This window comes from Myiozetetes cayanensis, unplaced genomic scaffold (assembly GCF_022539395.1).
Source record: "Myiozetetes cayanensis isolate MyiCay16 unplaced genomic scaffold, myiCay2020 scf22, whole genome shotgun sequence".
NCBI classification, from domain to species: domain Eukaryota; kingdom Metazoa; phylum Chordata; class Aves; order Passeriformes; family Tyrannidae; genus Myiozetetes; species Myiozetetes cayanensis.
The window spans coordinates 4,685,102-4,709,208 of record NW_026087434.1 but is presented as its reverse complement, the minus strand read 5'-3'; the positions used below and the strand labels follow the sequence as shown (position 1 = coordinate 4,709,208).

The 24,107-nt window shown below is 40.8% G+C and overlaps 1 protein-coding gene across 2 annotated transcripts; it reads left to right on the top strand.

Annotated features, from left to right (window-relative positions):
- The first annotated feature begins 22 nt into the window (after positions 1 to 22).
- Positions 23 to 23,264, top strand: TOM1L1 (target of myb1 like 1 membrane trafficking protein). Of its 2 annotated transcripts, none has more exons than XM_050319425.1 (15): positions 23 to 113; positions 221 to 305; positions 2,503 to 2,581; positions 8,466 to 8,615; positions 9,028 to 9,147; positions 10,697 to 10,801; positions 11,402 to 11,518; positions 14,452 to 14,585; positions 16,914 to 16,974; positions 18,390 to 18,507; positions 19,288 to 19,384; positions 19,858 to 19,918; positions 20,765 to 20,849; positions 21,114 to 21,186; positions 22,156 to 23,264. In XM_050319425.1, the coding sequence occupies exons 1-15, from the start codon at positions 56 to 58 to the stop codon at positions 22,217 to 22,219; spliced, it is 1,407 nt and encodes a 468-aa protein (XP_050175382.1). In that variant the 5' UTR covers positions 23 to 55; the 3' UTR covers positions 22,220 to 23,264. The 2 variants fall into 2 exon arrangements, with proteins under 2 accessions (XP_050175382.1, XP_050175381.1); XM_050319424.1 differs by having other exon boundaries at positions 20,765 to 20,852.
- The last annotated feature ends 843 nt before the right edge of the window (positions 23,265 to 24,107 follow it).

Genomic DNA, 24,107 nt, shown 5'->3' with positions numbered 1-24,107 from the left:
GGAGGGGACGGGACGGGACGGGGCTGCCGCCCCGCAGAGCCCGCGGGACGCTGCCATGGCTTTCGGGAAGGCTCCGAAGGACCCGTTCGGCACCGCCGTGGGCAGCCTGGTCGGTGAGTACCGAGGGGGGTGCTCCGCGCCCCGTCCCGCCCCGAGGGGAGCCGGGGCCGCCCCCTCTCCCCGCCCGGCGGCTGAACGGCGGCTCCCCTTGGCCTTTCAGAGAGGGCGACGCTCGGATCGCTGCAGACCGAGGAGTGGGGGCAGTTCATGCACATCTGCGACGTGATCAACGCCACGGAGGAGGGGTGAGCGCGGCCGGGGGCGAGGGACCCACAGCGGCCGGTGCGCGGCTCGGAGGTGGCACCGGCGCTGCTCGAGGGCAAAGGGACATCGAGCAGGAGGTGAAGGGCGCTGATGGGAAGCGACCCAAAACGAAACAGCAGTACCTGTGGTTCGTAGAAAAAAAAGCTCTGCCTATCACCGAACCAACAGAACTTGTAGGGTTTAGACTCGTAGGCTCTTCGCCGTGGACACGAGCGAGAGGAAAAGTGGTAACAGGTGTTTCTCACCTGAGTCTGATGTGCTTTTGTACAACCCGTACTCCTCATCAGGCTAAACGGGTACGCCTGCCCTCTGCAAAACCCACCTGTAAAAAGGCTTTGAGCACCTGGGTGCCTACAGCACTGTTGAAAACTCCGGGCTTTTAACCTGGAGTTCTCCACTATCCAGTTGCTCCGCCAGCCCGTGTCGCGGCAGGGGTGAAGCGATGGCTGGGTCCCTGTTCAGTGGGATCCATCTCATCAGGGTGTGTTCCCAGAGGCTCCCATGACTGAGGTGGCCTCTTGCACCGAGCAGCCACATCCAGGTTTGCTCAGCCACCTGCTGCTCTGAGCTTCCTTGTTCTCACCTGTAAAAGGGGCAGAAGGAAATTTGTTCTCATGTAAGGTCAGTGTTCCATTGCTAGCAGTGGCATATTTTAACACCAGCTGAAAAGTTTTCTCTCGGAGAGTGAGATGGGCTTAGTTGCTGCACACGTATCTTTTTATTTTGTATCAACTTTTCTTCCCTCTCATTTTTTTGGATCCCACACTCTCACCCGTGGCTCCTAGTGCTTGGAATGTCAGTAATAACTCCCTTCTGGTTATTGCCATAAGCGACAGCACGCGTTGACCCTCAGTGTTAGTTTTGATGTGAAGTTTCCATGCAACAGAGCTTTTCTTGTTAAACTTATTTCCTCTTGTGCACAGCTTATACTTACAGAGGAACTCCTTGTAACTTCCTCCTAGGCAGCTACTACTAGTCATAGTCTGTAACAGGATACTAGGAACAGCACAACTGCTGTATCTAATTAGGTAAATGGTTATTTTAATGCAATATCCAGCTCCTGACCAGAGCATTTCCAGATGCTTCAGTGGGGGAAACAAGAAGCAGGAGTGGAATCATAGTACAGCCTTCTGCAAGGGAAAGTTTTCTTCTCCACACTCATGCTCCCATCCATCCCTTGATGCTCTCCTGGTATGCCTGGGTATGGCATAGGATTAAGAAAAAATGAGAAGTATGGTTTGGTTGGTTTTTTTTTCACATGAAGTAAAACATTTCAAACTGAGAAATGAAGTGATGGTAAATACCCACCTAATGTTATTGGCTTTGAAATATTTTCAACAAAGATTTCTCTTTTTTTCTTGTTGAAACATTGTGTTTGTGCCTATTGCTCCATCTTAGATTCTAGAGAGATGCTAAAGAGACATTAGGACATCTTGTTTATGTTGATCATGAGCTTTGGGCTGGCCCTAATAATTGTACGCTATAGATAGTCCATATTAATCAGGCAAAACTGCTTCCCAGGTGATAATCTCAATACCACCTTCCACCCTCTTCCTCCTACATAGATAGTTAAAAGATGTGGGATGGATATATATAGAAATCAGAATGGCTGGGCTGGAAATGGCCCTATCTCTGGGCTGGAATGGGTTGTCCATCCATACATGGTAATTACTCAGATGAGTTAAATGCATCCTGCAATTATAAGATTGGAAGTTATCCGTGACACCCCTGCTCCTGACAGCGCTCGCTGCAGAATATTTTTTAATTGCATCATACATGAAAAATAGGTACCAGCCAACTCTTGATACAGCTGGCAATTGATATTCCCTTTCTTGGCAATAAAAGCTAGATAAGTAATTGTGTTGTGCCATAGTGGAAAAATATAATTTTGGAGCAGACTTTACAGAGGAGAATAACTTTGTTTGTCTGCACAGTCTCTGGAGTAACGCACGGTCTGCAGTTACAAACCTGATTCACTGCTTGGTTGCTCTAGCTCAGTGCTGAAGTGATTTTACTGAAATCAATGGGGCAATTGCTCTCGCTTTGTGTGGGTGTAAATACAGGGATGAACTTAGTCTCGTATCCCAGGCTGATATTTTTGGGTCTTGGATGAAGTTATGAACTAGAAAAACAGCCCAACTTCACTGGTAACTTTTTCTCCTTAATTTCTTGTCACAGGCCTAAAGATGCAGTTAAGGCACTAAAGAAAAGGCTTTCAAAAAACTGTAACCATAAGGAGATCAGGCTCACCCTGTCTGTAAGTACAGCTATGTTTATATTAATTAGACACTAAGGAGGTAAACATTCAAAACGATAAGGTGGCATGCAAATTATCCCTGACACAACTCTCCGGGATGATTTCAGTCTTTGTTGTTTGTGTGCACAGCACTGCCACAGTGCAGATCAGATGGTCTGCCAGCATTCCATGGAATCCTGGATGATGCAAATTCTGACATTTATTGTTGTGGTTGTTTTTTTTTTTTTTTTTTAATTTGTACTATGTGAAAGTAGTATAGCTCTTATTTACTCTAGTGACTGTCCCTCTGTGAGTGCCCCACCTGTTTGTGAAAGAGATGGAGGCTGGGACATTACATAAAAGCTACATTTGACCATTCTATTACTCAGCTTGTGGTACTGATCTTAGTTAAACTAAGCACAGTTGTGCAGCGTGGTGGAATGTGTGATAACTGCTTTGTCAAGATAAATGTTATCACATATAAATGAGAAAGTTGCATGAAAAGGTGGCACTGGTGAGTTAAGCAAGGGAGCAGGAGACAGGGTAAGCCATGTGAAATCCAGATGTTATGACTAAAGGTTGTAGCGACTGGAAAGATCCTCACTTGACATAACCTGGCTTCCAAAACCTGGCAGTGTTTCTGAACTGCTCCAGAGTTTGGGGAGGTGTGATTTCAGTCAATTTAAGATTTACCGGGGTTTGTTAATGCAGTTCCCTGTTTTCCACTACACTGATAATGTAGGCAGTAGCAGGAAGTTCCTAATGTTGTCATAAGTCCTGAGTTTCTGACTTGACTTACTCTTGACTAATGATAGTGCACCTGTGAGAATCATACCATTTGTATTTTAAGTTGCTGGAGACTTTTGTCTTTCATTAATTGCCTAAAACTATTTTCTTCACCATTTCCTTTTTTGAGGTTGTAGAGGCCTGTCTGCATCACACTGACTACTATTACTCATGGGTTTGGCATTTGTTGTGCAAAATCATTATCTACATCAACATGTGCTGAGAAGCGATTAGGGAAGATCAGTGATGGATAGTGTGGAATTGTAGGTCGCTTAGCAATTGCCCAAGTGTCTCCTGACAAGTTAGAGATGCAGATAAAAGTGTTTAACATGTCAGTGTATGCCTTCAGCTGGTTCCATTTCCGCACTTCTTTCCTGGCTTCCTCCTCCACTGTCTCATGAGTCACGTTTGTGTGTGTTTTATGTGTTTGCCTAACAGAAACACTGGGTTTCCACTGTACTCGCAATCCCTGTATCAGATCTGCTTTCCTTCTCCTCCAGTCCTTGTGCACCAAGGTCCTGTTCTGAGTGTCTGACGCAGTCAGTTGTGATAACCCAGTGTTTGGGTTTAGGAGCCGTTCCTGGGGTATTTACAGTGCAGATACACCCAAGGTGACATTATAGCTCAGCCTTTGAGGGCATGAAAGTGGGAGAAGGATCTTGTTTCAGGTGTATCCAGGGAAGAACTTCATCAAATTGACCCGAAAGCTCATTGCATTTGCTCGCAGCAGGAGTGTGTACCAGGTGCAGCTGGGATTGCAGTTCAACACTCTCAGTCTCTGTACCATCCCAGGCCCCTTTCTCCATGTCTGTTCTCACCCACTCACATTTACACGAGTTACCTGTGCCTGCCAGGCAGTTGCATCCTTTTGGCCCAGCTTCTGTTTTCTGTCTGCGGGTTTCTCCTCCCTGAGTTCCTCAATATTTTTTCTCTTTTTTTTTTTTTCTTTTTAATTTAAATGAGTTCCAGCCTTTCCTCTAACTCTCTCTCTTTCAGCTTTAGTTCTTATGTAAGATCTTCCATCCTTTGCCTCTCCCTCTGCCCCTGACTTCTTTCCTAATGGTTTTTTACCAGTACTGCCATCAGTTTAGCATGTGTAAAACCTTTCCTTTGATGACCCCACTGCTGGCCAAGTGTGGCTTTTAACTTTGTTCCCAAATCACTCTTCCTATGTGCTGTATCTTCTGGTTTTATCTTCTTAATTGCCTTAATGAAATTGTTCCTGTTTCCCATTTTGAAATGCTTAAATTACAATAGGAAATTATTGCAAATGGAAAAACAAATAATTTTCGATTCCTAAAACACAAGCCCTTCCCTCCCTGTGCAATTCTCATCTCCCAAAGTTATTTTGCTCCCATATTTTTGCAATAAGGACTCCTTTTTGATGAACTGAGTGCCTGTATTTCCTATAGTAAATATTAAAAAAAGCTGGTCCTCCAGCTTTTGAGACTCAACATCACCTTCTCTCTTACCTGCATTAGATAAAACTAAGAAGGATCTACAAATCACATTTCTTTTGAAAGGTGCTTTGATCCACTTCCCTCTGCTCAGCCTTGAAATCCTAGAATTTAATCTTTCTAATGAAGCTGCTTGAGGAGCAGAGAGTGAAGTGTCTTCATCAAAGCAGCACAACTGCACGTGTTAGCCCTGATTCTGTTATTGAGACGTGTGAAATCTCAGCAGTGTCTTCCTTCTCCTGGCTTATAAATGCACATTTATTTATTTGGAGGAAGAAGGGTGAGTGCCACCTCTATAATGTGCTCGGTTTCGTGTACTCTGAGCTGCAGAATTGGCCTGTGAGGTCATGTGAAACGAGGTTTGTGTGTGTCAGGCCATGAAGTTGCTCCATGCCCAGCCTTTGATAACACCGAGGCTTGGCAGTGGAGATTGTGCAATCAGAGGGAAGAGGATTAGAACTTTCAGGCTGGAATCCAACCAAGTGTGTGTGTGTTACCTGACTTTTTATTACTGATAGACTTTGGATACCTGAACTCTGTTTCTGTGGTGAACACTGAGATACCTGTTCAATTGTCTCATTAAATCTCAATTAAATCTGTCCCTCTCTGTACCTGTGTCCACCCACACACTCTTACATTCAAAGCAGTGGCCAGAAATGTAAGATTATTGTTTCATTTCTGCATTACATTGTTGGGAAATATTTTAAAGGAAGTCATTTTCCCACTGAAATTGGGAATGTCCCATCCCTGGAAGTGTTCAAGGCCAGTTTGGATCAGGCCCTTAGCAACCTGATCTAGTGAAAGGTGTCTCTGCCCTTGGCAAGGGGATTGGAACTGGTTAATCTTTAAGGTCCCTTCCAAGTAAAACCATTCTGTGATGGTGTGATTGACAAGATTTAAATTTTGGAGGTTTGTTTGTTTGTTTGTTTTTCCGAAGAATGTTTCTGCTTTTCCTTTCAATAGTCTAGTCATTTTCTAGATGTAAAAAAAATTTAGCATGGCAAATGTGGCCTTCAGATTTTACTTTGTTAAATTAACATGTCACAAAGCAGAGGATGTAAAAAACAAAAACATGAAAGAGCCTTCCAGCTCCTCAATCAAAACAGTCCTCATCAATTTTATTATACTTTATGGTATATGTGGGCAAAGAAGAAAAGAAAAGGACATTGAGTGGGACATTGAAATGTGAAATTTGAAAAATTGAAGACTTCTGAAAATTGAATATTCTTGAAATGCTGGATCTTGGTAAAGTGTGCATAGCCCCTGCACTGTAATTGGGGAATGGCAGCTGCAAGAGCTGCTCATACCGGTTTGTTTTAAATGCAGGCCTCGGAAATAGCATCTTGCTGTTCAAAAACTCTTCTGGGGAGACATCAGTGTGTGTTTATACGGTGTAATCCTGGAGATGGATTAATGGCTTGTTCACTTTGAGTCAGAAACGCGAAGAAACAAACAGTTCACCTGTGTTTTCTTGCACTGACCTGAGGTCTGAGAAGTGTCCAACACACACTGCACCCATTCCTTCCAGCTTTATGGACCATTCCTGCCTGCTTTAGATGAGCAGCAAATCTTGTGGAATTCTGAGTGAGGTCTCTATTGATAGGAATGTAGTTGACTTTCTATGTACTCAACAACTTCTACCTTTTTTTGTTCCTGCTTTACAGTTTGTCTTCACCTCTCTATAGATGCCTTTTTTCCACACTAGTTCTGTGATTCTGATTCCAACCAGAGGGCTTGGATTACACAGATTTCCCCCTTTTTTACTCAGTGCAGATCTCCTCTGGTATCAGTGAGCCTGGAACAGCAGCTCTGTCCGTTCCAACCCTTCTCATATCCAGTCTGTCACTTACAGTAAGTTTGGTTGAAATTAATTTGCCAGTTTTATTATTAAAACACGTTTCTGTTGAGATTCCACTGGGCTATGTGGAACAGTAGTTGACTTGGCCACCCTGGATCTATTCCTTCCAGTGGAGCTCTGTGGGATGGTGAAGTCCTATTTGCACAATAAATACCCGTATTGAAATTCTAATGAAAGGTGTTATTAGCATGAAAGTGGCTTGTTCATGAATGGTCCAGTTAAAAATAATTGAGTCAAATTCTTCTTTTTCTCATACCAGCTTAGTTTCTCTCTGAGTGGGCTGGACTGGTATAATTGAGTGGAGGATCCAGCCCATTAGTTCAGTACTTTCATTCAGTGGGTAAATACCCAGTCCCTTAAGTAGGGAATTAATAACAGGGAGTAGCATACCAAATTTCCCATGCACTAGGTTGAAAATATTTTACACAGACCATCTTTGAAGTACTGCACAGGCAAATAACTTGGCTTATTAGCATATGTTTCATGTATTCTCTATGAAAAATAATGTTTCGAGCCAAGATTTTTTTTGTAATTATCTTTCAGTTAGTTTTTTGCACAGCAGTCTGCCAGAGTCTCTTTGTTCTACCCTGCTTTCATTTTGGCAATGTATTTTCTACTGGTCTTAAACCTGTTCTCCTGTAAATTCCTGATCACACTGAGAGAAAAATCCCCAAGTCCTGAGGCTAGAAAATGAGTTACTAAAATGATTTCACTTAGTCAAATATAGTCTGCTCTGAATAGGAAAGTATATTTAACCTACTTTTATCAAGATTACATTATCATCCCTTAAAATATGTTTTTCCTTTTGAGAATATGTCCTGTCTGTTACATGATTCAGGGGAGGTTTTCTCTGGAAAGGCATAAAATTTTGCAGCCTTCTGTTAATGTCAACCCTTTGCTTTCACCTTCTCACCTCCCCTCTTACACCAGGAGGGAAAGGGAAGCTGCAGTTGAAGGACAAGAAGCAAAAGAGAGGGTGACCATTTTTCCTGATTCTCCATCCAGTCTGACTGATCCCAGTTTCCCATCAAGACTTGTATTGGCCTCATCTCAGGCGACTGGGATGTAGAGGCAGCTTTTGATATCTCTTCTGTGAAATGGGAATTGTAGTTGGCCAGTTCCAAATGTACAAGGGAGAGAAGCTTTATGCCACCACCTCATGCTGCTGTGTTTGATAAGGGCAGATATGTTGCTTACAGGGATCCTGCTCTAAGCATTCCAAGCAGAGTTTTGGAAGTAGATTTTCGTCATGAAGATGAATCTGACAATTGGAACATTTCAGCCTCTTCTGTTTCAAATCAATGTGACCTTTGAAAAGCATGAAGAAACTGTGCTCTGAGCTGTTGAATTTGTTCTTTTCTGTTTTATCATTAGTCTCCTTCTTACAGGGCAGATTAGAAGAGAGGCATTTAATAACGTGATTTTTTTCTCTTGCAGAGCTCCTCAGAATCTGTCAGACCTATGTGCTAGGCAGTGAATTAATTCTATTGCTAAGTCTGAATAAGTAATTTTTTTAAGCTTTGGATAGATTTTGTGCTGTTAAGGTACTGTATGTTCAGTTACTGCTATGACATGGAAACAAGTGTGACCATGCTTCTCTGTTAAAAATAGTTTAACTCTGGCTGACACATCTCCTTTGTACTGCACAGGTATAACAGAGCACACAGTGAGCTGCAATAATCTGTTCTTTCCTACTATTCCTCATAACTCTTTAAAACCAATTAAACAAAAGGAAACAAAAGCAGTCAAGTTGTGGTTTTTTTTCCCTGGTCTCTGTGTAACAGAAGGATTTTTGTGTGTGCAGCTGCTTGACATGTGTCTAGAGAACTGTGGCCCAAGATTCCAGTCTCTAGTTGTGAAGAAAGATTTCTGCAAAGACAAGCTGGTGAAATTACTGAACCCAAGATACAATCTGCCAATTGACATGCAGGAGAAAATCTTGACCTTCATCATGGTGAGTCTATAGAGCAAACTGTAAGTGCTCCCAGTTTCTCTGCTATATGGGAAATATGTAATGGTGCAGCCCATTTCTGTACCATAACATGCCCTGGGAACCTCTCCCTAAAGCAGACCTTGTTCTTGCTGCTGCTGCTGCTGCTTCACACAGGAGTAGCACAGTAGTAGTGAAAAACCTCCACCTTCTCTATTCCCTTCCCATCTGTGCACGTGCTGTGACTGTGGTTGCACTCAGCAAGCAGGATGAGAGGTAACTCTGGAGCTTTTGTGGTTCCTTCTGCTTTGAATGGAGTCATCCAGGGTGGGTGTAGGGAATGACCTTAAAACATAAGGTCTTTAGGACCTCACATTTTAAAAGCATTTGTCTGACCATTTCTGTCGCTGTTTTGTTCCTCACATTTCAACACTAGACCTGGGCTCGAGGTTTTCAGGGAATGGTGGATGTGAGCGAAGTAAAAGAAGTTTACCTGGAACTGCTGAAGAAAGGAGTGGAGTTTCCATCCCCTGACACCAGCAGTGGTGGACCTAAGGTGAGGATATACAAGAATACTTCAAAAACAGGATATGTTAATTGTTTGAGCTCTGCAGACAAAGAAGGTGTGTTTGGTTTGGGGTTTTTTTATTAAAATGCTCCAGGGCAGAATATGACAAAGCTGCTTAAGCACGTGAGCAGGAATCGGTTTCAATTATAACAGCTTAGATAACAACAAAGAAACCTGACCTATATAATAGTTTATTTCCAACCACAGATTAGTGGATATGTTCTCAAAAACGAAGCATCTCTGTCTCGAGACTTTCAAAGGTTTGGCCACGCTATTTACTTCAAAAAAAAAAAAAAAAAATGCTGAGTGCTCCAAACTTGTCAGCTTCTGAAAACCTCAACCAAAATGAGTAAGGTTTTCAAAAAACACATACTGTTCAGAACATGAGCATCCATCTATCCTTAAATCAAGAGATGTAGAACTATAAAAAAGATTATTATCTATGTATCTCTCCAGCTGTTTTCACAGTCCATACACAATAACTGTTATTTAAACCTGTGTCATAGGTAGCATTGTGTAGCATCCAGAACATTAAATATAAATATGACTTGAGCATTGGGCATCAGCTGAAAATACAGTACATGTTTTAAAGCCCTTTTTTCCAGTTTTCTTTTTCTATTATAGGAGTTTTCACAAGAGTTTTGAGCAGTGTGAAAGCCATCAACCACAGGGTGAAACTTTGCAACTACAGACCTAGATGTCTATAATCAGTGCAGACAGGAATAATTCAGATTTATCCTGAGTTTGATTTGATGGCTGAATAGTGCAGTGCACAAAAGCTTATGTATTTGAAGGTTGTTTGACCAAGCTGTGTGAAGAATGCCCTCAATAGACGAAAATTTATTTTCCTCACCAAATACAGTAGAGATTATTTTGTCAACCACAAGTATTTGACAGTTAAAATCTGGCAAACCTTCTGTTGATCTCATCAACAGCAGACCTGAACAGAGTTTTTACCTCGGTCTCTAGGAGGTGAAGACCTGTGGTGTGTATTCCTGTGCTGGATGGGTTTGGATTTGGATTTTTTTTGTTTTTGGCAGTCAGATCACATGCAATGCAGGTGAAGCAGAAATGCAGGGAGAGTGTTCCAGCTTTTTAATCCAGAAGGCTTTTGTAGTTCACCTTCTGCAGAGCCCCAGACTCAATTCCCCAGCCTTGCTACTGCTTCCAAGAGTGATCTCATTCTAAACTGTCCTTCCTTGTAAAACTGCAGTGGCACTTTGGAAAGGACTCTTGGCTATTGGATGGCTCAAGAGTTCCTTGCTAGCCTGTTCTTTAGCCACACTTCATCTCCTGTGCTGGAATTTACTTGCAGGCCCTTTCCAAAGATATCTGAATTCCAAGCCTCCTTTCATTGCAAAACAGCCGTTAGATTCATTTTTGTAAATAGACCTTGCTCGACAAATTCCCTGGGAGCATTGATTATGAGAAAGCTGCTGCCCAGTTGTCTGGTCTGACAGGGTTGATCCTCTCTCAGCAGGATGTCTGCATCAGTTCTTTTGTTCAGCCCAAGCTCTGCTCTTTTGTCTTTCCATAGACACCTCGGTCTTCTGCGAAGTCATCACCGTCTTCTGCTTGTCCTGCCAAGCGTTCCTTGCTGCCTCTTCCCACGGGCCCAACACTGTTGTTGACTCCAGAGCAGGTGCAGTACTGCAGGCTTAGAGCAGGGCAGGTCCACCTGAAGGGTGCTGTGAGTGTGTGACTCCAGCAGCCTGGATTCTCAGGCCACTGAAGGGACCATCAGATCAAGTGATTCAGCTCTAAATTCATGGGTTTGGCTTCCTGGAATCATTTACTTGAATTTGTGAATATCTAATAATATCTTACAATCCTGCTGTGCAAATTGATAAAAACTACCTCAAAGGTGAGTGAGAAAGCCAAACTTACTTTTACATAAGGCTTGTGAGAAAAGGTTGTTGTGAAAAGCAGGAAGGAAAGGACAGTTCAGGACAGTTCACTTCCATTCCTGCTTCCCTATAGCTAACTAAAAGGAGTAACAGTAACATTAGTGAGAGGGATTAGCTGCAAGGAAAACAAATAGTGCTATCAGGCTTGGATCTTAGTTTGATTGCACATATAAAAGCTGAGCTAATTCCATTCATTTTCATGGCATGTCACTGGAGTAAAATAATGCTAGTTAGACTCATATTGTACCTAAGGGGGAAGAAAGTATGTATTAGGGGTAAGAATTATTCTGTTTGCTCTGCTCACCTACACAATACTCTCCTGTTGAATTCAACAGATTGGGAAACTGTACAGTGAACTGGATATGGCAAAAATGAACGTGAGAGTCATGTCATCAATATTAAAAGAAAATGCTCCTGGCTCTGAAAACCCAGATGATATGAATCTTTTACAGGTATATGATAATTCATTGGTGGAGCATGTAGATTTGTTTAAAGCTGTTTTTAAAATATGTTGCATCCTTTCTTTTAACATCTGGATTCAGACTGACAAATGGAATCCATCAACAGGTTTTGATCTCTGGTTTTTTTGCTCAGCTTTTCCTTTGTCTCCTTCACCTGCCCCTGACATCGAGATAGTCAGGAAAAGACAATACAGCTTGCAATGCAAATTTAAGCTCTAGGGAATTCCAAGGGCAAAGGAATTTCATAATGGAGCATTCTCTGCTAAGCATGTTCTGTCAAACAGCCCAGAGAACATTCCAGCTGAATGCAGCTGCCTTGTGGGAAAACAGGTGATGACACAGTCTCGCTCTCATCTCCGTCCTGCACTTTTCAGTGCTCCCTTTGTTATTACCAGTACCTTGGAGGCAGACTGAAGGCCAGTGAGGAATATGAGGCATTGGCTTGACCTCAGAGATTGGGAGCTTGCTGTGCTACAGGTGAATCCACGTGCTCCTAAAGTGTAGCCTGAAGGACTTGTATTGCAATAGTCCATGTTGGATTTGACAGTGAACGTGTAGATGTTCCTTCTATGATATCATTTCTTCTACTTGCTTATGCTGTGTTTTCTATTTCAGAAATTAAAAATACAGTATTACTGTAGCATTTCAATAGTGACCTATGTCAATGTAAGTTTTTCTGTTCCATATTGTGTGCAAGAGATTAAAAAGCTTTTATCCCATCCTTCTGTTTCTAAACTTACCTCCAAACTTTTATGATGAGGATGCATTTTTAGCAGTTTTACAGCATTAGATGTTTTGGAGAATTGATCTAATTTTTTGCAAGCCTTGAGTGCAATTCTTCTGCCCAGTGTGGAAATTTTCCTTTGCAAGGAACGCCTTATTGGGTGCTGTTGAGAATACAGTGGTTTAACTGCATGGCCACCTCTGCCCAGTCCATGACAAGGTAAATGTTTCTGGCTGTGAAACAGGAAAAGTGTGGCTTTCCTTTCCTGTCTCCTGCTGTGGCCCTTCTGCATGTGGCTGCACAGATTCAGTTGCCCACAGTAAAGGAGTGGATTCCTATTGACACTCCCAGTAATAAAATTGTTGGCAAAAGGTTGAGGACAGGGTGTGGAGTTCCCATATGTGGGAGAGTGACTGAAAACTCATTCCTTTCACTGTTCTTTCCGTTCTTTTTCCCCTGTCCATGGAGTGGAATAAAGCATCAAGCGTGGCCAGCCTGTTCCTTGAACAGTGTTTAATGTTCCCTTTTGTTTGTGGCACTACCTGGATTGCTTGGATTAGGCTTTTATTGTCAGAGAACAAAGTCCTTTATTAAAAGAGCTGCTTGTTGAGGCTTTGAGTGAGTTGGAGGCACTGATTTCAGTCCTTCTGACTGCATTGAGTCTCTCAATAAATGCTAAAACAGGGTGAGCTTGATCAGTGCAACATGTTTTCAGTTCTCTATCTTCATTAGTGGCCAGGCTCCTCCCTTTCTCCACCCTGTTTTGGACAAGGTTTAAGATATCAGATCTTACTTGAAATAATGTGCTGGCCAATAATAGTAGTTAAAGAATAGCTCAGTGTCAGCCAAGAAGAGTCACAAACTTTTGTGCTGGATAGTGAATAGATATACTGGATGGACGTGCAGGAATGTGGGTCCAGATCAGCAGCTGGTAAGAATTAGCACAAATGTATGGGAATCACTGATGATTGTTATTCCAGCTGCTGCTCCTTCATTGTAAAACTCCAGTTTTTCAAAACAGGAGAGTGCACGAGGAGCAAAGCCTGGCAAATCCGTGCCTGAAATGAGTGTCTCAATTTCCTTCTCTCTGGATTATTGATACCTGCAAAGGAGCCAGTCTGCTTGTGTAATGAAGCCATAAGAAATACATATTTTTAAATGCTGATCAGGTAGTAAAGTGTGGAGTCTGAGAGGTTTTAAATTTAATTACAGATATTAAGCTGAATAGGTTTTTGTGTGTTTTATCCTGGGCTATGAAGATACAGTACTGAAAAGTACAGCACTCTGTAATCCTGACACAGATTTGGCAAAGGGGTGCAAAATTTCTTTTTACATAAATAATTTATCTATGTGAAGTATGTGTTTTTGTGAGGAAAAATCAGGTCACTTTGAAAATAATACCTGAGAAATTTCTGGATAGCAGGGTGCAAATAGAGTGATTTCCCCCCTTCATTTTTTATTTCCTTAAGTGGAGCCAGCCAGCATTTGCAAGTGCAGGGGGAAAAAAATGTTGGCTGAGTTAAAGTTCCTGTTGCTAAAGAATTTGTTTCTTTGAACATGCAAAGTTCTGCAGAGGAGAGTAATAGAAACAAACTGTGTTCCATTTCAACCAGTAATAGTGAAAAATTCTGCTTGATGAACCCTCATAATAAGGTGGTCCTGTAAGGTTTGAGTGCATAGGTGAAGTGAATCCAGACTTCCCCACTTAGAGGAATAGTTAGAGCTGGACACTTGTGACACTTCTGACCTTCAGGCCGCTATTGTCTTTTCTTCAAGCAGACACTGAACAGGATTACATCCAAGCATCCTGCTGAGTTTAATCAGCTTCAAGCAGGATCAAATCACATTTGCTTTACATCACCCAGAGGGGTCTGTGTTATTTTGCAATGTGTAATTTAGACCTTAGAGACTTTTTTTTTTTTAATCTTTAGAAATAAAGGTGGGTCAAGAGGTAGGGAGGGGTTGGGCAAGAGTGCTGGCTGTGGTGGTGGGAGTTTGGAACCTGCACTGCAGAGGTCAAACACATGAACATTGTGCTATTTGCAACTCAAGCAAATGGCACATGTGGTTTGTGTAAATTAAGGAGTATTACCCGTGAGTCTGCAATGCTCCAGTGTCTTATCATTCATCTCCAGAACTGACAAACTGAGAGATCACAGTTACGATTTATTTTTTTTTTTTCTTCCCTTGTCTCGGGCAGAAACTGTATAAGACCTGTAGGATGATGCAGGAAAGGATCATGGAATTGTTGGTGACAGTGGAGAATGAAGATGTGATAGTTGAGTTAATACAAGTAAATGAAGATCTGAATAATGTCCTCCTGGGACATGAAAGGTAAGTACAGGGCCTCTCTCCTCACACTTGGAATCCTAACTGAATTAAGTGCACTTAGTGGACAGATGGTCCCTAGTGTTGATCCTCCACATGGGACTGATTTTATCCTTAAATCCAGAAAAGAAATATGATTGCAAAAAGAGGAAGTTACGTATTTGCCTTTTTCAACACGCTTCAGGAGTGGTTCAGGAAGGTAGTTAGAGAACCATCAGAATTTGACACTCCTTTTTGGTAGTGCCCAGTGAATTTGTCATCAGCCTGCTGCAAAACCTTTGGTGCTGGTGATGGTCCTTATCTCTGTTAAGTGTCTGTGCTTCCAGGAAGGAATACTTGTTCTCCTTTCTAAGCAACTTGGACAGCTTTACTGCAGGAACTGGCCGTGGAACAGCATTCTGCCTCATTGCACACCTAAGAGAGTCACTTGCTGTTCTCAGCTGGATTGAAACACACTGTTCTGCTTGTCTTACAGCAGAAAATGTTTCTTTCTTTCACACATGAAAGCATTGCAGGGCTCCTGTTGACGTGCTGGGTGTTTGCCTGTTATGGCATTGGTAGCATGACTAAATGCCAGCAAAACTGAGATTATTGTTAAACTCAAAATTACAGTGTTGGCCCCCAAAATATCACATGAGTACACTCAGTACTCAGATTTAATAGGACCTACACTTCCATCTTAAGTAGTTGATCTCTTCCATGGCTAAGAAATGTTCTAGAAATCATTCTGCATCAAGTGCAATGGTTCATGATTAAATTTAGCAGATTTATAGAATTCAGTCATCTTTTCTTTTTAATCTTCTTCCAAATGCTGCCCTGAAAATATCACTAATTCTTCTAAGTGTCATAGGCCCAAACTTTTGGCCTAATCTTGACAACATTTAGTTGTCATTTATCCCTAAATCTTATGTCTGCAGTACTGTTACCTAATTTTACACCAATTGCCTTGAAAGAACTGTGTGCTCACTTCTTGCTTTAAGAAGATTTTCATTTTAAAAAGCAAAAAAAGGAATTCTATTCAGCTTTTGTAAATCCACTGAAGTCAGAGGTGGGCTTACATTTTTGTTACAGCTGATGAATACTGGCAAGGCCAAGAGTCTCTTGAACTGTGAATAGAAGCTTGTGGGTATAATTTAACAAATTCCTTATGAAAGACCTGGTGTTTGAAGGAGTAATTAATTTGCCATTATGAAACTGGACAGAAAATACTGCATTCTAATATTATAATGCTAGGGTTTATATGTAATGAATCTGCCTGGGTGCAGATCGATTGCACTTTGGAGTTGATAAAGTATGAAAATGTATTTAGTGAATTCTGTGTTGCAGATTTGTTCTTTGGCTCTCCCTCTGAACAAAGAGATGTGCAAAGGGCAAACTGATTTTAACGAGCTGCATCTGCTTCATACTGTGGGTATTGTTTGAGGACAAGTCGTGCTGCAGTCTCTGTTTCTCATTATTAATGTAGAACCCAAATTAAATCCGGAGCAATCTCCGTTGTGCAACAGACGGCTCGTGTGTGTAACAGTGCTTCCCTCTAGTGTCTGCAGCCTCTCGGCCCTTCCTGGATTTCAGAGAAATATTTTGTGTTCTGCAGTTGGAAAGGCTTTTTCCTTCTGTCCCTCTGTATTCTCTTTCTGGGCCTCACTGCTGCAGTAACACTGAATAGTGTGGACAGTCTCGTGTGCTTGTCACTCAGGGCTCTTGGTGCTGAAACAGTGACCTTCTGGATGCTGAATGTCACTTGCCTGGGTGTCCTCTGGACCCACAGTAGCACTGTTGTCACTCCTAGTACATACACACCTATGCAGGTAGATTTTTTTGTTTGTTTCCTTTTTTAAAAAAATTATTTCAAATTTCTGAACTAGTGAGAGGGCTGTGTGCCAGAATAGGCATGTGCTTTGCCCTGGGATGGCATGAGGGAGTGCAGGGAGCTGCCCAGGAGGCTTCCTGGGACTCAGTTGGAAGAGTGTTCTGGTCAGGAGGAGCCAGATTTGGTGCAGTGTGTGCTCACAGTCACCTGCCTGGCATGAATAGGGGCAAACCATTGTCAGCTGTGCCTTGGTTTTGTTTGGGAACAAACAAAGGGCTGTCTCCAAATGTGAGCCCAGGAATAAAGCAGGGGGTGTTAGGGTAGGTGACCCCAGGAGCACAGCCCTGGAAGGGGGCTCACACTGCCTGTGCAGGGAGCAGTGCCCCACAGACACCACCTGTAGTGCTTGTTTGGTGCCTCTGGACTCTTTTGATAATCAAACTTTAATTAGAACCAGTTTCATTTTCTTATGAGTGACATCTCAGAAATGCAAGAATGGACATTTAACTCTGCAACTTCAACAGGTTCTCTCGAAACAGAGTTCGTTTTCTGGAGAACCAGAGAATACAGCGTGAACGTGAAGAGGTAATTATGGCTGAACTCATCAACTGCAGGACTGCAAACGTTCCTTTTTCTTTTTGTTGTGAAAAATACCCTTTTGATACATGCAAAATTATATTCTCTAGTTGAGAGGTACAGGAGGCAACACACTGACGCTACTCTTCCTGATTTTCTAAAGTTTCACTTGCAGAATTACATGCAAATTCAAGTAATTAAAATACAAAAAAGTGTCAAATCTGAAATGGAGGCTTGGTCAGGAAAAAAGAGAGAGAGAGATCTATTCAAATACTGGTTTATTACCTCTCCAGCTAAGCACAATTGTCTGCCATACACAAAATGAGAAACCATAATGTTCCTTTTCATTTGTTCTCTGTTAAGAATTTATGGACTGAAATGCCTTTGCACTATCAGAATTCACTGTTGCTGATGGGGTTTTTTTTTCCTGACTCAAAGCTTTTTCTGAATTGTGAATAATGGCTTGTAGCAAATCTTTAATGGCTATCCTTTATTGATTGATAATTATAGTTGTTAATTATATTGCCCAAAGTAGTTTTGCACATGTTTCAGCTTCTACTAATTGTGTAGTCTAGGACTCAACATGAAAATGCATTGTGAATGCTGAAATACTGCTGACAATTATTAAAAAAAGGTAGAAGATGTTCTTGTTTTCCTTGAAAAGTCACTATTACTACAGACTGGTTTTGTAGGTGGATGGTTTTGCTTGCTGGATGCACTGTTGGATTAGTTAATAGTCCAAATGGTGCACTCTGTGCTTTTTTATATTATTCAGGAGTCTCTGAGTTTAAAATGCATCATCTTTAATTATTTAATTTTCATCTGGAGTGACCAAACCTGAATGACTCAAGTATATGGTTTTATTAAGAGCTTTGGTTGGCTACATTTTTAATGCCAACATATTCACAGGAGGAACAAAGGGAACCCTTTTTTGGGTCCTAGGAAATATTGTGATTTTGAACTTTTCCTACCCAATACAGGACGAAAAGAAATCAATCTCCTAAGAATGTAACAAATCTAAATAACGCAAATAAGTAGAATGAAAATAACTGTACAGGATTGATCAGAAGTTCAATATCAAACTGTATCTAAATAAGTTCACAGTGGCTGTTTAGAACTGAGTCCTTTCTGTTTTCTGCATTAGAGCCAGTTTTCTTTATCTTTTGAAACAGATTTTTTCTGGAATGCATTTTTTCTTTTATTAGCTATATCTCACACACACAGACTCTTGGTCTTCTCTCATACTTGCCAGTTTTTAATATCCAGATTTTAAAAGTTTATGTTCTGTGAAAATAACAATTTTTTTAAATCTATAGAAGTTTCTTTAAAAACAAACAAACAAACAAACAAAAAAACACAACCAACCAAACAAGCAAACAAAAAGAAAAACACCTAAAATAACTTACTCTTTTTTAAATGTTAAGCTGTACAGGAAACAGCCATCTGCTCCCTCAAGTGATCTACTTGGCCTCTCCATAGATTCTCCACCTCCTGTGTCCGCAGTGGTCCAGGCTGACTCTGCAGTGGCTCCTTCAGGCCCCAGTAAGTAGTGAAACCCCTTCCCTTGCAATCTGCTTTCCTAAAAAAAGCCAACAACAGCTTAGTGGAGGAGTCAAGAATTTTCTTGCAGGAAAGAAAACAAAGATGCTCCTTAACTTCAAGGATGCTCCTTAAATCTTCTTAAAAGGAGAATTGATATGGTTACCTAGGGAAAAAAATGTAAGTGGTAGTACAAGGTTCCCTGTAATTTGTTTGCAGGGGAAGCAATAATCTTTTTTCCCCCATTATGTAAATCTGAGCAGTAGCACATGCTCTGTTTTCTACTCCAGTGAGACCTGTGAAACAATCTTGGAGTTGCTTGTCCTTGGAAGGCTTGGAAGAAAGAAACATGTCCAGAGTTTTTTCAGGAGGCACTTGGAGTTAGAAAGACTTGGCTTCAGGTGCCTTGAATTATTGTTTATAGAGGCCCCTCTTTTACCCACTCTAAGAAAGTCCATATACTAAATTTAAAGGTGTGCATATGCCCCCAGGAATAAATGCCTAGAATTCCATTTTAATCTTTTAGAAATAGTGAAAAGAGTTTTAAGTGGTATCTACCATGTAGAGCACTACTGATGTTGTTCTGGTATTTTAAGGAGATAAATGTCTTGGATCTATTACTTCTCAGAGTTATTAAAATTTTGCCTTTCATGTGATAAACAGCAATTCACTTCAGACCCTTTATAGGCCTTCCAAAAAAACCTTTACTCTTACAGTGTTCAAAGTAACTAAAATCAGCTTAATAATGTTTAAGTGATCATTAATTATTGCTTTGAATTTCAGATTTCATATCTACATACCCTGAAGATAAAAACAGGCATCATCCATCAATTTATCCACAGCTGGATTCAGCAACTCCTACAAAAGCTCAGCAATCCCCGTGAGTATCAGTCTCTTACCAAGGAATGGGAACAGATAACAGACCCTCAGAGGTATTAGTACTTTGTAATTCAATTAATCAGTATAGAAAGATCTGAGAACACAGATTTACTACTTTTACACAAGTGAAAACTCCCTGTGTGCTAGACATTGCTAAACAGGCTTAAAATACACTGTTCAGTTATAGAGAGAGATGTGTCTCGACAGGCAAAATATATTTGAGATATCTATGACTTTCTGCTGGAGTGCTGCAGTGAAAGGAAGAAACATGAAACAGGTCAGTAGAAGAGTTTAAGGCAGGAGAGGTGTCCTTGTAGGTTGGGTGTATTTGTTCAGTGGAACATTGGCCCACCTGCCTGTGCTGCTCTCAGTTGTGCCTTACAGGAAAGACAAACCAGCCAAAAAAATAATGATAATTGGATTATACAGTTTTGATCATTTCTTAGTTACTTTCCATGTATTGCTCTCTCCTAGATTTGCAACTGAAGCTCAAAACCACAGTGTAAACAACCCAGCTGGACACATCTATAGCAATGTGAGTAATGCTCGTGTTCAGGATAGTCATTCTGGTCTGGCAGCTGTCAAAATGAGAACTGCCTGGATGTACAAGACTGCTTCCAAATGGGATACAAAAGATCTGTTCTCTGCTCCTTCTCCATACATCAGGGAACACTGGGCTTGGTGACCAGGTCAGCTTTCACAGATGTTAATATGAAAGGATATTTCCTTGGGTCCAGCACAATCTCAGGGGAGTTTGCAGAAAGCAGTTGCTCTGTTATTTGTGTTTAATTTGTTGCTATGTGAAGCATAGCCATTATGTTACTCTGGTGTATTTCCTATAGCAAATAAGATATTTAAAACAAACAAACAAACAAAGAAATATAAAAAAGGAAAACCCCAAAAACACAGTTCACAGAAAAAAATCAAACACTTAAACCCCAAGTACAGTGTAAGACAAATGTCATGTGCAGAGAAACAGCCATGACAGAAGGAATGCAAAGAACATGAAGGGGCTTTGAGGTAATGGTATGAATTTGAATGCTGTTCTGGGGTAGGCAGCAGGATATAGAGAAGATAAGAAGCAGCCTCCAAACACACATGTATAGTCCTTATTTTAAACTGCAAATAAAAGCCAATCTTTAAGTCTGTGTAGAGTAACAAATTACACAGAAGTAAATTATATAAATGTGTTACAGATAATACTAAAAGATGCTTCAAAGTTTATGTAGGGAATAGAGATCAATTGCCTGGTTAACTGTTGACCATAGAAGTTCATCTGAAATAATCTGAGAGTAAAGATAAGTCAGCAGTTACATAAGTTAAATCAAACCAGTTCTCATAGAATAACCTGTTTAAGCATTGTTATGCTTGATGTCCTTAGCTGGCAACTCTTTTAAGCCCAGTGCCTCTGAACCCAATAAATCTGAAGGCTGGACAGACACCGTTGAATGGACCATCACCAGCAGGTAGTAAGTACTGCAAACCACCTGTTTCAGAGAGATTTATTTTTCTTGTTAGAACTTAAGTCCTTTACATAATGATTGCCTAAGTCTGTGAGCAACAACAATCAGTGACAAACTCTCATATTGCTCATGGTTTTTATTAGAGTCTATCCATTTTAGAATTTAAAGCAGCTGGATGCATAGCAGGTAATCTAAGAGTAACATGCAGCAAATATGCCTTTCATTGTCATTTAAATCTGGATGTATCTGCCTGTCTTTGTTCTCCAGCTGCATCAAAGAACAAGCCACAATCAGCTCATTACTACGAGATAATGGAATTTGATCCCTTGGCTCCCACTGAGTAAGTAACTTTTAAAACAGACAAATCCAGGTTTTTTACATGCCAAAGGCAAGATGGCTTTCTCTTCTGAGAGAGAAAAAAGACCACACCACTTAGACTGAGTTAACTGACCAACTGGATCACTGATGTAAATGACAGTGGCTGCAATCTGTATAATTTCTTCCAATATTTATGGCATAACCAATTAAGGAATAAACTCCTATAAGGTTCTCATTAAATGGCATCTGTAAAAACAAAGGAGTAATGCTGTGTCAGAAATGATCTACTAAAATCCTGTCCAGTGATACAGAAAGGTAAATGAAATATGGTAAAGGGTCCTGGTGGAGGAAGCTGATTGACACTTCAGCACAGGTAGTTCTGGAACAAGGTAACCAAAGGAATTGCAGCTCACAGCAATCATGATTTTTAAGAGTGGTTTTCTACTGCATGTCAAGAAAATCATCAACTTAAATACAAACCACAAAAAGGAATAGATGGTGGGATTCTCCAGAGGGCCAAAAGAGTCAGACAGCAAATTAATATGAAACTAAACAGATGGCTGAACTCTCCTTTCTACCAGTAAATTGCAAAAAAAAAAAAAAAAACAACAAACCCTTAGAGCTATCTATACAAAACTTATTTCCAAGGAACCATTGAATTCTGAGGCAGAAAAACCTCAACAAAGCTTTCATTGTTTAGTTTTAATTAGTGCAGTAATTGCATGGTGGTACACTTGCCATTTGCTTTTCGCAGTCCTGCTCCCAAAGTTGTTCCATCAGAAGTGACAATGGCCAGAAGTTTCTCATTAAATGTCTAATCAGAGCAGCACCACAGGGTTGCCTCTTGGTTTCCATGGAAACCTGGGCATCCTGCAACCAAAGCTACTCTGAGGCAACACCATAAGCCCTTGGCAGTCCGTGCTTGGACAGCTTTTCATTGGTGCTTTCTGTCCAAACCAAAACACCTGTGATGTAGTTCCTCCTCTTTCAGAGCTATTTATGAAGAAATCGATGATGTGCTGAAGACAGAAGTTAAAAAGAATTCAGACTGCTGAGGGTAGAGGGGGAGTCTTGTCCTGACCACGTTATTCTCCGGTGCTGGTCCTGTGCAGTGCTTCCCGTAACCCACGAGTGTATTCACCACGCAAGAGGTTGTGACACAACAAATAATTAGTATTGGAGTGCTAAGCTGTGTGCAAGTTGAAGAGTTACTTGGATCTACACCTTGACAATTTGTCCTAAATGCTCAGCTGTGCATTCTTCAAGGTGACTTGCATGGTTATTTCGAGGTATTAAAATATGACTTCCAAATTCACCTGTGTAGGAAGTAACACTTGACACCTGGCACAAGCAAACAAAAAGGACACTACATTTACAGAAACTGCAGAATTCAGTTTCTGTTTTAGCCTCACTGCTCTCTGTGTTCATCTCCCTGGAAATTTATAAGGGGGTTTTGATATACAGGAGTTCTAAAATTGGGTCTCTTCATAGATATCTGAAGACACAGTGTTACTTTCCTACAGTCATGTCCTGAATACATATCTTCTATTTTTTATTTCCTTCCTAAAAACCCCCAATATAGAGAACCAAAGCTGGGACATGAGGTGCTGTCATCCATGATTAACAGAACAGAAAAAAACCCTGTCTGTTCCTATGTTGTTGTTGTTGTTGCTTTATTTCCTCAGTAAATATTGAAGGGGGATCAATTATTTCTCTCAATGTTCCTGCCCTGCAGAGATTGTTCTGGTGAAGGAAAAATTAATTATCTACAATGCAGATGAGCAGTAGTTATCCATTTACTTTAATTAAGTTGTTTAACCCTGTTAATAACAGTTTTATCTTTTAATAATTACAGTGCCTTATCTATTTTAATGCTGAATGTAAACTGTGCACTTTAACAGGTATAGTTCTCTGAATTTATAGGTGATATAAAATTTGAGAACTTAGTTCATGTTCATAGCTGATAAGCTAATTTTTTTGTGAAATACTGCATTTTAAATGTTCCCTATGTTAACTGTTTAAGGGATAAGTTCTCAGCTGGTTTTGCAATTTTTGTAGCATAAAATTCCAAATAAAAGCAAATGCTTACTGAGAAGTTAACTCTCATTGCTTCTGAGTTTTTGCATATTTGTGTATTCCCTGAAACACCAAATGTGTAGGTGATATTGGAAGTATTTTAGTGTAAATCCTTGGTGTGTCATTGCATAGTCAGCAACTTTGCTGCAGGACCATTAGAACACCTTGCTTCTACCCAAAACACAGGTTTGGGGGTTTCATAAGCTGAGGTGAAAAGGCAAGTTGTTTTACTATAATTTTTCTTGTATTATTTGCAGCAGCCTGAGAAAACAGCTGAAAATAGGATTTGAGGTGGATCAATTTTTTTCCCTACAGCTTAGTTAGTTGTATTGGCAAAACCCACACACACTGATGGCTAACAAATCAAAAAGGGCTATTTCAGCATGGTAATCCATAATGGGTGATTGCTGACTGAACCTCCATGTATTTAAAGCAGCAAAATGGTCACAGATAAATGGAAGGGAACTGGCTAATTACAGAGCTTGTTTTACAGCTGGAATGTGCTCAGCATCCACACAAACTTGGGCTTTCAAACTCGGGGGGGGAAACCCACATTTTTAAGGAACTGGCACTTGCCAGGGGGATGTTCCTTTTCTTCTGAAGCAGGTGGCCTGAAGAAGGAATGTGTGGAGAACTGCCCTGATCAGTTCAGCTTTCAAAGAGACAATGGACTAAAGTCAACCCAGGTAAGAATTTCTTTCCCCTAGCCTGGATTCAAAGATTGGTCTTGATGTTGGGGTTTCTTTTCCTGAAGCATGTTGGAATTATAAAGCTTGCTGCTGTCTTAGTACAGATGTATTTAATTTGTGTGGGCTCATGTTTTGCTGGATAAAATGCATCAGAGAGATGAAAGAATGAAAACTTTTA

Coding starts and splice junctions, on each gene's coding strand:
- TOM1L1 (XM_050319424.1), top strand. CDS start 56: ATGGCTTTCGGGAAGGCTCCGAAGGACCCGTTCGGCACCGCCGTGGGC. Junction 114..220: donor CGCCGTGGGCAGCCTGGTCG/GTGAGTACCGAG, acceptor TTGGCCTTTCAG/AGAGGGCGACGCTCGGATCG. Junction 18,508..19,287: donor AGTGGCTCCTTCAGGCCCCA/GTAAGTAGTGAA, acceptor TTTGAATTTCAG/ATTTCATATCTACATACCCT.